The sequence below is a fragment of the Sesamum indicum genome, linkage group LG8 (genome assembly GCF_026168435.1).
Source record: "Sesamum indicum cultivar Baizhima isolate 11 linkage group LG8, ASM2616843v1, whole genome shotgun sequence".
NCBI lineage: Eukaryota > Viridiplantae > Streptophyta > Magnoliopsida > Lamiales > Pedaliaceae > Sesamum > Sesamum indicum.
In genome coordinates this window covers 27,235,522-27,248,655 of record NC_142664.1, presented here as the reverse complement: position 1 = coordinate 27,248,655, position 13,134 = coordinate 27,235,522, and the positions used below count along the sequence as shown (strand labels likewise).

The window sequence follows — 13,134 nt, the reverse complement described above, 5'->3', positions numbered from 1 at the left end:
ATATGTGCGATGTTATTATACTTTAATAGTATATATTAATTAAACGTAATGATATGATGTTGATAGTAACGAAAATAATTGATTTATTGGGAAAAAAGAAACTTTTTTTATTAGACTTGAGTGAAAAGAAATTAAAAGGATTTGAATATTTTAAAATAATTAAAAAAAAGTTGTTAAATTTAATTAAAAGAAAAATAAGGAAAAACTACAAAGAGAGAGCTCCCTCGCGGACCATGCTCCTAAAAACAATTCTCTTTGGTGAACTTTTTGTCCTCTCTGTGTGTGATGTGCGTGTAAGTTCATTCAGTGGCACACCGAACTCTCTTCTGCAAGGGAAGTGAGGAAGAACAAAGATGTCAACACTTGAATTGAGCACTTCACTCTCTCATTCTTCATTTTCTTCCCCCCCTTCTTCTTCTTTTCCACTCTTCTTGGGAAATGGTTTCCGGGTTCCCATCAAATTCCGCCCTTCACTTCCTAACAAGTTCAAGAACTGTTGTGTTTCTGTTAGATATAGTGAAAAGTTCAGATCTTTGGAGAACCCAAGATTGTTTAGAATCAGTTGTTCTGCAGAGGGTGCAGTGGTATGTGTAAGTCAGTGCGGAGAGCTATAATTTCGTCAATGTGTTGTTTTTGAGTGTTTGAATGACTTGATTTGTCTGGAAAGTCAAAGTTTTGATGGGTTTTATATCGACTTGTTTGATGTCTGACAGGGCTCTGAAGTAGTGGTTAAAGAGAAGAGTGTTTCTGTTATTCTGCTTGCAGGTGGAAAGGGTAAAAGAATGGGTGTAAGTCATTCATCTGTCAGTAGTATTGCTTGTATGTTCGTGTGTGTGTGAAAGAATTATTGTAACTTTTTGGTTGGAGTTGTATGTTTAGTTGGTCCAAATAGGAATTTTTATGAATTGGTTGATGGTGCACTTGGAAGAGGATTGATTTTTGAATCCTATAGAATGGCAAAGTGATTAGAGTATTATCAATTGTCAATGCTTATTATTGGCTCGCAACAGATGCTCACGCATAATTTCTAACATTTGTAGCAGCAGAAATTAGGCAAGGTTCATACAGAATAACAGTCATCATGAAATGAAAACATGGGTTTTGTCTGTTTAGTTTGTTCAAATGTATTTAGTTGATCAAGTTTTGGTCTACGTTGGCCTTGTCCTTGCACTATATTTTCCCATATTACCTGTTCATCCACTTCTACCCACTATTTTTCATTTTCTTGATGATAGTTTATCAATTTGTTCATAGGCAAGCATGCCAAAGCAGTATCTTCCACTTCTGGGCCAACCAATTGCTTTGTACAGGTAAGTGCAGCAACACTATGCCCTGATTTGATTTACTTATGTTCAAGGTGTATGATAATTAGTTATTTATTCTCTTAATCTGCTAATGCCCAATTAGTTACAGGGTGAAGCATTTCGAAATACATTACTTTTATATCTCTGTTTTGTATCATCTTCTGTTATTGGAATTACAATATGAAATATCTTGCAGTTTCTACACTTTCTCAAAGATGCCTGAAGTGAAGGAAATTGTTGTAGTATGTGATCCTTCTTATCAAGACATTTTTGAAGGTGTGGAAATGCTGTCTATGTATTACCTAAAGCAATTACTACACGAGAAAAGAATCAAATCGAAATTTATAGCAAATTTACACACAGTCCACTACAAATGTGATAGTTACCTTCTCTTCTGGAAAAATATAAAATATAAGCTCTTGCATTGTTTTAGATGCCAAAGAGAATATCCACATAGACATGAAATTTGCATTACCTGGAAAGGAGAGACAAGATTCTGTATACAGTGGATTAGAGGTATGTGGACTTTTCAGACTTCTACATCTATTTTCTTGAATTGTACACCGATATGTTCCTTGGGTTTTAAGTTATTTTCCTTTCAGCTTCCTCATCAGTAGTTAGAAGAATATTTGGATTTACCATATCACCCCCAATCTGTCTTTGATATATATGACTATGATCTGCCCGAAATTCGCAAGTTGTGTACTCATGCTGTGCTTGGACCTCGGATTTTGTGAGGAAAATGAAAATGAAAAGAATGAAACACAGCACATAATACTATCATTTAAAGTTGTGAACCATTTTTCCTAACCTTTTCCTCACTAAAGTCCAAGGACCAGATATAGCTCAAGTATGATGCATTTGTGATGTTATTACAAGAATTTGTTTCTTAATAAACATATCTGATCTCAAAATCAGCACAATACTGGCGTTCCCCTCGTATGAAAAATGGGAGCCAGTTGTGAAGTTCAAGTCCAACCCATCCGATATGTGATATCTCTACTAAATTATCCCTGTTAAATGTGCAGTGATAAAAGTTATGCCCCTAATTCCTGATGTGGGTTTTCCGGTAACTTAATTCCATTCAAATTTATAGCGAAGGAATACAGGAACACTCGTGGTCCATTATCACTATAGAAGATAACTCTCGACACAAAACCTCTTAATTTGGAGTTTTGTGGTTCAATGATGAAATGCATTGCATGGGTTATACTTCATTAACTAGAAATCAATAAGTTGTTTCCTTCTTTGATTCAATTAGGACCTGGGTGTATTTTGACTCTAACTCTTTCACTAACAAGCGAGGATTTTTTATCAGGCTATTGATTCAGATTCTGAGCTAGTCTGCATACATGATTCTGCTAGACCTCTGGTGTTAGCTGGAGATGTAGCAAAGGTGATTTTTCGTCCTTGTGTCCTTTCGGTTTGTTATTTGTCACCCATTCTATATTACTTCAAATACAGGAGTACATACGAGGCTACATATTTTGCTGTCACTAGGTTTTATACATCATGCTTGCACTGTTTGATGTGATTAGGAACTCAAATGTTCAAGCATGGGATCATTCTCATATTTGTTACTAATATATTTTCTCAATTCGATATGTAATTAATGGAAAACTGAAATGTTTGAGATGCTCAAGCTTGTACCATTCCGGGTATCGACGAGATGTTTCTAGAATAAGTTTGAAGTTGGTTTCTAGTAATGTGAACAAAATAATTATGTCTACATCTCTGTTTTTGCTTTCTCACACAATGTTGTTTAACCCTTTGTAGTCTAAGACAGTAAAAAAGGAATTATAACATGAAATGCTTTGTTTTTCATGTTAACTATCTAAGAAAAAAGAGATGTAAATGTAGCTGAATAAGAGACAATGCTGCTAAGATGTAGGAATTTTTGCCTTTTATTTTAGTAATTTCTGTTCTGTCTACAGTGAGTTACCACTGATATCCTAGGTAACTTCAGAAGATAAATTTCACTGAAAACCACGCTCTGATTCTACTCTGGTTCATTTCTGCTCCCTTTTACTAAATCCAAGACCTAAAATAGAAGTTTGTGCTGTCATATTGTAATGTGGAATATCTTAAATATGCACAGTTTAAATTCTTTTGAAAGACCTTTTCTGGTTTGTTTAGTTACTCCATCTTGATAATAATTAATATCATTGGTGTATGGAACTTTGAGTAGAGGACACATAACAGCCCGTTCTTTGGTTCTACCAGGTCCTAAAAGACGGTCAACGTGTAGGCGCGGCTGTTCTTGGTGTTCCTGCTAAAGCTACAATCAAAGAGGTGGGCATTTTAATTCAGTGTCACATATGCCTATGCTAAAAAAACTGAAAAATTCTGTACTTTAGCTTCTCATTTCAATTTAATGTTTTCACTACACATAGAAATTGGAAATTAGTTGTTTCTCACTAGAAATATCGATTTGGTTATCGAGTTCTCTTGCACCATGTAGATGGCAGAACCTCACTTACTTATGTATCTCTTTTAAACCCATTTTACCAAAAAGGTATCTTGATCTTTATGTTCCCCCTAGGAGTCACATGCTTCTTTTGTTTTCTAAAAGTAAAAGTTAATATTGATCATGGTGTTTCTCCTCTTCAACTGTAAATAATGAAAGTGATCTTGGCGACAAAATCTTTAACATCCAGAGACCACAGATTCTGACACTATGTTACTTATGTTGATATAAATGGCTGAGCATGTGATAGTAATGTCTGCAGAGGTGCATTGTAGGTTTAGGAGTCATAGATACTTGGATTTCTCGTATGCGGGTAACAGTGCCTAAGATTGCTTCAACCATGATCTGCACCATTCTGGGGCAAGAGAAAAACATACAAGTAGGACTTTGTTGCTGTCTGTTTCCTATGTTTTTCGTCTTCATCTACTTAGCTACTCTAAAGAGTGAGGTGGGGAATGTTTGTGGTGTCCCAATAGAATACAACCTTTTCAAAATTTTAGGGGTGAAAACAACATTGGACAACAGCGGGGAAGGGATCCAAGCAATCTTAAATGTTGCTCTGTAAGAAAATATGGGGGTTTCCTATCAGGCAATAAGACTGAAGATGTTACTGACAAAAGCAAGTATATAGGGAACTGAGAATATAATTTGATGACTTGTACACTGATGAAAGAAAGATTTTCCTACAACTCATTCATGCATCTTTTGCACATTCTACTACATTCTACTGACAATATATTTATTTGACATAATGACTTTACTGCCTGTGCTCAGGCAAACAGTGACTCTTTTGTCGTAAAAACTCTGGACCGGAAAACTCTCTGGGAAATGCAAACCCCCCAGGTTCTTGAGACCATGAAAACTTCGTTTGAGAATGTCAGCAACTCAATTTCGCTGAACTGTTCGAGAAATATCTAACCCAAAACTGGATCAACTATTTGTGCAGGTTATCAGGCCTGACTTGCTTAAGAAAGGATTTGAACTCGTTAATAGGTAATTCTTTGTTCTTGCTGGACTAACACACTGTCAATGTATAAATCGATCCAACTTACTAAGCCTCTTAGAAAAACGAAGGAAACGAAACATTTATAAGCTTTTCACAACAAGGGCATAAGGGCTAATACAAACTGAACAAACCACTGTTCTTTCAACTTCAGTAATTGTGTACAAAGTACAAAAAACCCTGTTCATGGGAAGAAAGAATCCCAGTTTCATATTTTTCTGAATCTTTTGCTATTTCCACAGGGAAGGACTTGAAGTCACCGACGATGTATCAATCGTCGAGCACCTTAGGCATCCTGTTTACATTACTGAAGGATCTTACACCAACATCAAGGTAGTGAAATAGTTTCTACAGTCTTCTGAAGTTCTTCAAACCTTTTGTTCTTATCATCCACATCAATTACGTCTTGTGAAGCTGCATACTCTGCTTGAGCTTTGACCAGAAACTAATCATAATTGCATGAAATACAGGTTACAACCCCGGATGATTTATTACTTGCTGAGAGAATATTGAACACTGCGGCTTGAGATTTTCTAACCAGTAATTCCTTAACTTCCAAAAGGTGTAACAAAGTTTTTGTATGTTATTGTGGTGAGGTCCTGTCAGAACGCATGTCAAATTTTGAATTTTTACTTTTTTTTTATGTATTATTTGCATAAATTTTTTTCCTGCAGTTTCACTCAAAGAACAGTTTCTGTCAGAATGTTGGAAACTGAAAAACTTGATAATAATTCTTGAGGAATTGGCATCTAGCAAACAGGAGAAATTTATGGGCTATTCTTATTTGAACTGCAGTACTGTTGAAATATTAACAAATAATGTCCACTCATACGTATTAGAATTGTTGAAATATTAACAAATAATGTCCACTCATACGTATTAGAACTGTTGAAATATTAACAAATAATGTCCACTCAATACGTATTAGAACTGTTGAAACATTAATATATGAAAAAAGTAACCATTTTAATGTGATTTTTGAGCTTTCAATTCAAAGTGGCAAACTATGAGGTATTGGGTTCAAATTTGGTTCAAACTGAGCTTTCAATGTATGCTAACCTACGTTTTGACAGTATCTTACAATGAAAAAAAAATCCAGGTCATCAAATTGGGGCAACTACAAATTAAAGCCTGATGAGATTTCTGCAAATAATGGACCAAATTCGTAGTTGCTGCCTTCACCATCATATGTAAATTTCAAGAAGTAAACAAACTCAGCTGGAAAAACAAATGAATAGATAGACTGAAACAGAGAACTGAATCTTAAGTTCTGCCATACACAGTAATCAGTACGGGCCCTCACTTAGCACCAAGATACTAAGAACTAACTCAAGAATTGGAAGACGTTCAAATAAACGAAAAGGGTCTTTCAAATAACAACAAAAAGTGAACGTCTGCAACTCGACTTTTATTTATACCATGAAAACTGGCTGGACCTACAGCAACGCGGAGGCCCAAGTCTAACAACTTTACATCATGTTTCCTTCAATGACCCTCATGTTTATAGAAACTGGAAATGGCGAGGCTCATTTAAGCCTATAAATACATAAAACAATTCTAATGAATCTTAAAAGGATTTCTTGAAACTTAGAAGACTTCCTTTTCTTATCACCTACTGTATTTGTTCTCTGTTCTCCTCGATTTAGCGCAATCTCCGAACCAAGAAAACCGTCCAACTCTGCGTGCATGTGTAGGAGTTGCTCTTTTAGCCTGGTGTTGTAAAACAAGTGTTAAATGATATTTTTGTAAATACTGATTTCTAATATTCAAAGTGGAGGGAAATGAAGTAGCATACCTTTCCTCTCCTGTGAGGTCTGCTGTTATTCCAACAGAACATCCCGGAGCAGCCACCTGCTCCAGATCCAGATTCATATCCCCTGTGGAAGAAATAAAACATAAATGACTAGAAAACAAAATATTTTCTTTTTTATTCATATCAAAATCATCCATATCATAATTTCAACTGCAAGAACTTCAAAAAAGCCCAAACCCATGTTTCTAGGAGATTATGTTTATATTTCAATCAATTTAGCATCAAAGCCAAAATTGAAATCTTTTGGAGCTAACTCAAAACCAATGCCGTTATTCTGTCACCACCAGAATACAAATTTATTCTTTCGGTTTCTCTATGTTTTAGTCCAGATTCCACAAATTGCCAAAATTTCATTTGTTGTATAAGCAAAATTAAAAAATAAAATAAAAATGCAGCTTTCGCCTATTGCTATGGCACTTTCCAAGAACTTAAGAAATCACACAGGGATAGCAAGGATAGAACTTGATAAGTGAACACCTGAAATGTAGATAACATTAAAACCCAAACACTATAAGCTTGTATAAATCTTTGAAGTATTGGATTCACAACTTACATGTTATCTTTGCTGAAATTGCCTGCAATGCTGCTATTATGCAACAAGCTTGGAGAGATAGGACACTGATCGAGCCTATTAACAGTCTGATCCTTCTGATGTGCCATTCCATCATTGATTTTCAGTGCTTTGATTTCATGATTTAACTCATCTTCCCAGTGCTGCAAGGGCACATTTACAGAACTCATTGATTCCAATTCATTTGGATGATCTACACCATTCTGCGGGAGGACTTGATTCCTTTCAGGTTTCGAACGACTCATTGATTCAGGAGTTCCTTTGTCCATGGCCTGCAACCAAGCAGTTTCCAATCTCTGCTCATGGATGATGGATTCAATCCTCCGCAATGGTATATCTGAGTTGCTATCTTTTGAGGTACTTAAGTTAGCATCTCCAGCTACAGAGTCTAAAGGTGGCGTTTGATGACCTTCCGTCACATTAAAGCTTCCTCTTGATACCTTCGAGAGATCCTGACGTAAATCAAGATCGGAATTACCGCCTGTTATGTTCGACCGTGTCGATTTGTTTTCCAGGTTCACTGAATTCCCGTCAATCAGTTTCTGGCCCAAGATATCTTGTAGCAGAATTATTTTAACCTCCACATTGCGACGTAAAACAATTTCAAATGAATTCGTGATGCTGCTAAGAAAACCTTCTGCTCTGGTTTTAATATTACTATCCCCAAAAGCAACATGAGCAACAAAACCACCTGCATAGAGAACTTTTCAGGTTCACATAACTGAAAGAAATAACAAATAGTTGCAACCTAGATGTTGCTACAGTAAACCTGTTAAACATATATTGGCAACAATCACAACAACAAAATAAGCTGATTAAGATGATTATAATCTGACCATGATCATGCAACATATCATAATTTAAATATATATAAAAAAGAAAAAAGAAAAAGTGGGTCGCTCCAAGTACCATTGACCCATATGAAGTGATGCATAATCAAATTCCACCGAAAAAATTATGTTTTCTATATGGAATACTACTGCATGATTGCACATGAAAGAGGCTTCATAGAGACTAAAGGAAGAAAAGAGTTGTATATGCACAAATCCAACATATGCAGACACACACAGTATAATAGTGCGCACGTTTAAAGAGTTGGTCTCAAAAGAGAGCAGAAAGGAAAGGAGGGGAAATATGACGCTGACTGTCAATTGTTTTAGATAATACGTTACCTTTCATTTCAGATAATGAGATAAGCTTTCCATAAGAATGAAGTAGTTGTCTCAGCGTCTTGGAATGACACTTCTCAATGCATTGGATCCAAATATCAATCAACATCTTTGAGTCCATGCATCGCAAAGTGGTTCTTCCACTTGTGCATTCATTAACAGTCAATGCCTCAGCATCAACAAATTGGCTTTGATTTGGTTTGGAATCAAAACTAACATCATCAGACAGTGAGACAGGATTCTCTTTGCTGCTTGAATTGCGGTTAGCAGATACTGTAAAGGATGCGGAAGAACCGGACATTTCACGTGCAAATTGTGCATCAGTTCTTTGCTCCTGGGCAGTATCTTCTGTAGCCGTACTTATGTGGCCCTCTTCAGTGGTCTTGGAACTCTGTCGTCGACTACTTGTGGAGTTTGTTCGATCGGGCGAAGACACTGAACCTAACTGTAAGAGGGTTGCCGTGAACCAGGTTGACCGTTCACTTGAAACTCTCAGATGCTTTTCTGCCTCAGAGAGAAGTGTTAATGCACGCTTCAGTCTGTCTAGTTCTCTTTCAGTCACTGAAAATTGAACCAGCCATTACTTGCAACATTTAGGACCATATCAGAATAACAATAAATCAGAGTGCTTGACAAAGAATATGTACTGCGTATAAGAACTTAGGGCAAGAACAACCCAGGACTTTCAACCACATGCCGTCTTACATAACTTCCAAGGATCAAATAAATGAAAAGGATAATTATGGGGCAATAATAAACATGCAACAATATCTGACTCTGAAACCTATGTCATATCCAGTTGCAGCAAGTGCAATCAGCAGAAGGTTGATGTGCTGCGTGAACAGCAGCGGAGGCATTTATAGGTCATATCATAGCAACATTAACTACGATGCCCTACGTATATTTTACTTTGAGCCAAAGTACAAAAGACAATTATTTGAAATCCTAAGCTGTTTCTTATCTCCAAATATGTAAAGCTAAAGAAATAAATGGAAATGAATTAATCTGAGAGAGGTGAAACCCTGAAACAATAATTTCCTGAAGTAACTGAAACAAGAACCTTCCTGCTTTGCATGTGTATGCGTTAGACAAATGATAGTACACCCCAGAGCTTTAAAAGATGACTGTATGTTTTTAATAGTGGCTAAGCTACCAAATAAAACCAGGATCTTTCAGATCTTTTCAGAATATAGAACACCAAGTGAACAACAAAGAAAATAAGAACAGAGTGACACTTACAATTTCTCCCACCAAGGAAAGAATCATTGTGCTGGGGATTAGTACTCGGGTGAGTTCCAGCAATAATATCTACAATAAGGGTCACCAACTGAGACATTAGCACTGTTGGATCGACACCTGAATCCATCAATTCTCTGGCTTTTATCACCGTTTCTGTAGCATTAGATGACATGGCTAACCCCAAAATATCCAGTAATTTCTCGTCAGAGACGACCCCAATCTACAGAAAAGAAAGGCATAGGTTAATTTCATATGATCCAATAGATAGATTATCTTGATCCCAGATAAAGGGAATCACAATAATTTGCTGACGTGCACATTCATCCCACAGTTAGTCAGATAATGCTAGGAACGTTTTCTTTTAACATGTGCCCAAAATGAGTAATATTATCAAGGAACATGTAAGAACAGAGAATTTTAAGAGTTCATCAAGTAGCAGAAGGACATAAGACCGTTAAAGAACAGCATAACTGAACAATGTAGGTTTAACTCAAGATATGAAGAAGAGAGGTTGACTTAAACTCACAAGCTCATTCACCAAGGACTTAGTGATTCTTTTTCCAAACAAACTCAACTGGTCTAACATGGTTTCTGCATCTCGTAATGAACCATCTGCATTTGAAGCAATCAACTCTAGTGCATTTGATTCGACATCTAAGTTTTCATCAGTGGATATCTTCCTTAGCCGAATAACAATATCGCCGTTACCAATTTTGTTGAAAAGGTGCTTCTGACACCGGGACAATATAGCACGTGGCACGTTGTCAATATCAGTTGTTATGAGTATGAAAACAATGCGTGGCAGTGGTTTCTCAAGAAGCCGAAGAAATGCCAGCCAAGTCTTCGAGGGCAATAAATGACATTCGTCAACAACAAAAACCTTGTACTGTGAAAGAGCCAAAGGATAAAACACTGATATGTTCTTTAAAAGATACTTTATTTTGTCAATTCCCTTCTTACTGGAGCCATCAACTTCTCCAAGATTCCTGCTCTTACCAGATATGAAATCAGCACATTCCCTGCAGACCCCACAGGGCTTAGTCTCTTCACTGGCAAGGCAATTTAATGCAGCAGCAAATATTCTTGCAGTTGAAGTTTTGCCAGTTCCACGAGGACCTTGGAAAAGATAAACAGGGGCAATTCTTCGCCTTGAAATTGCACTTCTAAGAGATTGAACAACTATATTCTGCCCAATCAATTCCTCAAAAAACATTGGCCTATATTTGTTGCTCAGGCTACGGATATTTTCAGGAGAACTTTCCTCGTGTACATCCCCACTCAGAGCTACTATCTCTAACCCTTCTGGACTCCTGCAACTTGCAGACCACCTTCTCCCATCCAAGCGGCTCAAAGCCTCCAAATCAAGCTCTCCGTAGTTTGTGGAGAGCTCATCATCAGTACTCCCACTACCCATAGATGATCCTCCTCCCCCATCAGCGCTGTTGGTAAGAAGGGGAACAAGACTCTGAGCTGCAGCCTTAGAGCTGAGTCTCCTCTTGTTGGAACCTGATGATGAGCGGTAATGTTTTCTTTGGTAGACTGTCTGACTTCCACAAAAGATGCTGCTTCCTCTCCTCCTTAAAGTATCAGAAAGAGATGGAGACCAACAACTCCCATTTCTGGACTTTGGTGTTGACCTTCTTGACCAATAACAAGGAATTCCACATCCCTGTCGCCCAGGCAAATCCAACTGATCATCCACCTCATCATCAGCATCATTGAATGATCCCGTGGTTGCATCCCAAGACTCAACAGTACTGGGATTCCTAATGGCGTATCTATTATAAGAGCTCGTCGACAATGCTGGTGTACTGTATGAGACAGAATCATCCTCTTTCCTATGACTCCTCAACAGCTTTGTGGGGGAATAAGCCCAACCTTTATTCTTGAGCCTAGCAAGCAAAGGCGAAATTGCGGATGCTCTCGCAAAATCCTCAGAATTACAATAATCTTCAGTACCATCTGATTGATCGACCAAACTCCGCAAATCATCCCTCCCGGAACTCAAACTAGGCAAACCATCCACTACATTTTTCGCATATCTACTTAGTAGTATCTGCATTTGCAGTTTTTCATTTTGATGCCTAGAACCGGCACTAGAATAACTACTCCTCTTTGGTTTCTTTTTTATAGTACGCCTAATAGATGGTGTAAAGTTTGCATCTTTACATTTAAAGAAGGCTGAAGCATATTTATCACTCAAATAAGTATCACTCTTTGAATCATTTCCACCACCATTCCGCACATCAATCAAGCTATCCACATCAAGACTCTCCTCTTGAGTAGAGGATGATCCCTCGTCCTTTCCGTTCTCACCATCATCTTCACCAATCTGCCTACTCCTTTCACTCTCAGATTTCTGATTCCTCCAGTTATAGAGAAAGACCCTCCTCTCCTTCTCCTTGGCAGTCGGATTGCCTTTATCACCAGCAGTATTACCTTTACTATAGCTATCATTACTTTCCACTTGCAAAGGGCGTTGCAGAAGGTGCTCAGAGGAAGAAGCTTTGCCAATACCATCAATGTGACCATTCTTGTGGTGGTGCACATAGTGATGCTTGGTGAGGGATCTCGAAGAACCAGAACCAAGCGGTGAACGCCACGATGATGTAGTCCCAGGGTCCTTCAACACTCTCGCCGCCTTGCGAATTTGAGTCAGTTCTTTCTTCAAATGCAGGTTGCTTGGATCAATCCCACCACCACCACCAACCATCCCTCCTCCTCCACCGCCACCACCCACTTCTACTGACATCCTTTTACTCTCTCCACTCACTCGACCACCACAACAACACTACATCAAGAAACAAAAAAGAAGCGCACACACCCTCACATGTGACAGTGATAAACTGAAAAGCTCTCAGTATGTTCAATAAAACATACGGGTTCTGCACTAAAGTAAGAAAAATGCAGATCTGACAGATTTTATTTGCCTCCAATTCAACGTGGCTTCTCCTCAGCCGCCATTAATAAGGGCTGCCCAGAAATCAAGAACACCCAGCCACAAGTGTGAAAGTGACCAGCAGTAGCCAGTTGAGGCGAAAAAAAGAAAAGGGTTCAAATAAATGAAGAGAAACGCAAAGTATTACAGCTTAAAACAACAACTGCAAGAATGGGGTTGAAAAGAGTTATCAATCTGCCTTGTTTAATGGTCAAGATTGGATCTTTTTGGGGTTCATTGAAATCGAAGAAAAGAATTGAAATGGGAAAAGCTTCTTCCTTCCCTCCCTCACTTGAACAATGAAGGCCCGCTTAAGAATAGGCTCCAAAGATTCTCTTGCAATGAGTGGGGCTTTTCCATTTTTTGTCTGGATTTTTATTATTTACTTCTTCGTTTGTTGTCTCAGTTTCCACGCTCTCTTCTTGCACGTTTCTATCATATTGCCACCTTTGCATCCTTCCTATGATTTTATGGCAACTTTTCAATTTTTTTACCATTTCATCTCAAATTCTTCAGGATTTTCAAGAATTTGAGATGAAATGGTAAAAAGTTGGAAACCAATAGCGTATTTGTCATCATATTAATATTTTTTTAAAATTTGTTGTGCTATTTTCATATCATAAAAAGTGT

At 37.6% G+C, this 13,134-nt stretch overlaps 2 protein-coding genes across 3 annotated transcripts; one reads left to right on the top strand and one right to left on the bottom strand.

Moving 5' to 3' along the window:
• Positions 1-241: 241 nt before the first annotated feature.
• LOC105169040 (2-C-methyl-D-erythritol 4-phosphate cytidylyltransferase, chloroplastic) lies at positions 242-5,551 on the top strand. Of its 2 annotated transcripts, none has more exons than XM_011089302.3 (11): positions 242-584; positions 714-788; positions 1,255-1,310; positions 1,501-1,580; positions 1,738-1,820; positions 2,623-2,700; positions 3,528-3,596; positions 4,546-4,614; positions 4,718-4,764; positions 5,017-5,107; positions 5,245-5,551. In XM_011089302.3, the coding sequence occupies exons 1-11, from the start codon at positions 354-356 to the stop codon at positions 5,299-5,301; spliced, it is 936 nt and encodes a 311-aa protein (XP_011087604.1). In that variant the 5' UTR covers positions 242-353; the 3' UTR covers positions 5,302-5,551. The 2 variants fall into 2 exon arrangements, with proteins under 2 accessions (XP_011087604.1, XP_011087603.1); XM_011089301.3 differs by having other exon boundaries at positions 242-590.
• Positions 5,552-6,161: 610 nt separating this feature from the next.
• LOC105169039 (protein STICHEL) lies at positions 6,162-12,915 on the bottom strand. Its single transcript, XM_011089300.3, has 6 exons — positions 10,093-12,915; positions 9,567-9,786; positions 8,331-8,888; positions 7,141-7,849; positions 6,570-6,651; positions 6,162-6,484 (listed from the first exon to the last, which is right to left on the bottom strand). Exons 1-6 carry the CDS (start codon positions 12,316-12,318, stop codon positions 6,383-6,385), a joined length of 3,897 nt encoding a protein of 1,298 aa, XP_011087602.1. The 5' UTR covers positions 12,319-12,915; the 3' UTR covers positions 6,162-6,382.
• Between the last annotated feature and the right edge of the window lie 219 nt (positions 12,916-13,134).

Bases quoted from the DNA above. Each gene is read 5' to 3' on its own strand.
- LOC105169040 (XM_011089301.3), top strand. From the start codon at position 354: ATGTCAACACTTGAATTGAGCACTTCACTCTCTCATTCTTCATTTTCT. The intron at 2,701-3,527 runs GTGATTTTTCGT...TGGTTCTACCAG, and splicing joins TAGCTGGAGATGTAGCAAAG to GTCCTAAAAGACGGTCAACG. The intron at 4,615-4,717 runs GTTCTTGAGACC...CTATTTGTGCAG, and splicing joins GGGAAATGCAAACCCCCCAG to GTTATCAGGCCTGACTTGCT.
- LOC105169039 (XM_011089300.3), bottom strand. From the start codon at position 12,318: ATGTCAGTAGAAGTGGGTGGTGGCGGTGGAGGAGGAGGGATGGTTGGT. The intron at 8,889-9,566 runs GTAAGTGTCACT...TTCAATTTTCAG, and splicing joins TTTCCTTGGTGGGAGAAATT to TGACTGAAAGAGAACTAGAC. The intron at 7,850-8,330 runs GTAACGTATTAT...TTCTCTATGCAG, and splicing joins CTCATTATCTGAAATGAAAG to GTGGTTTTGTTGCTCATGTT.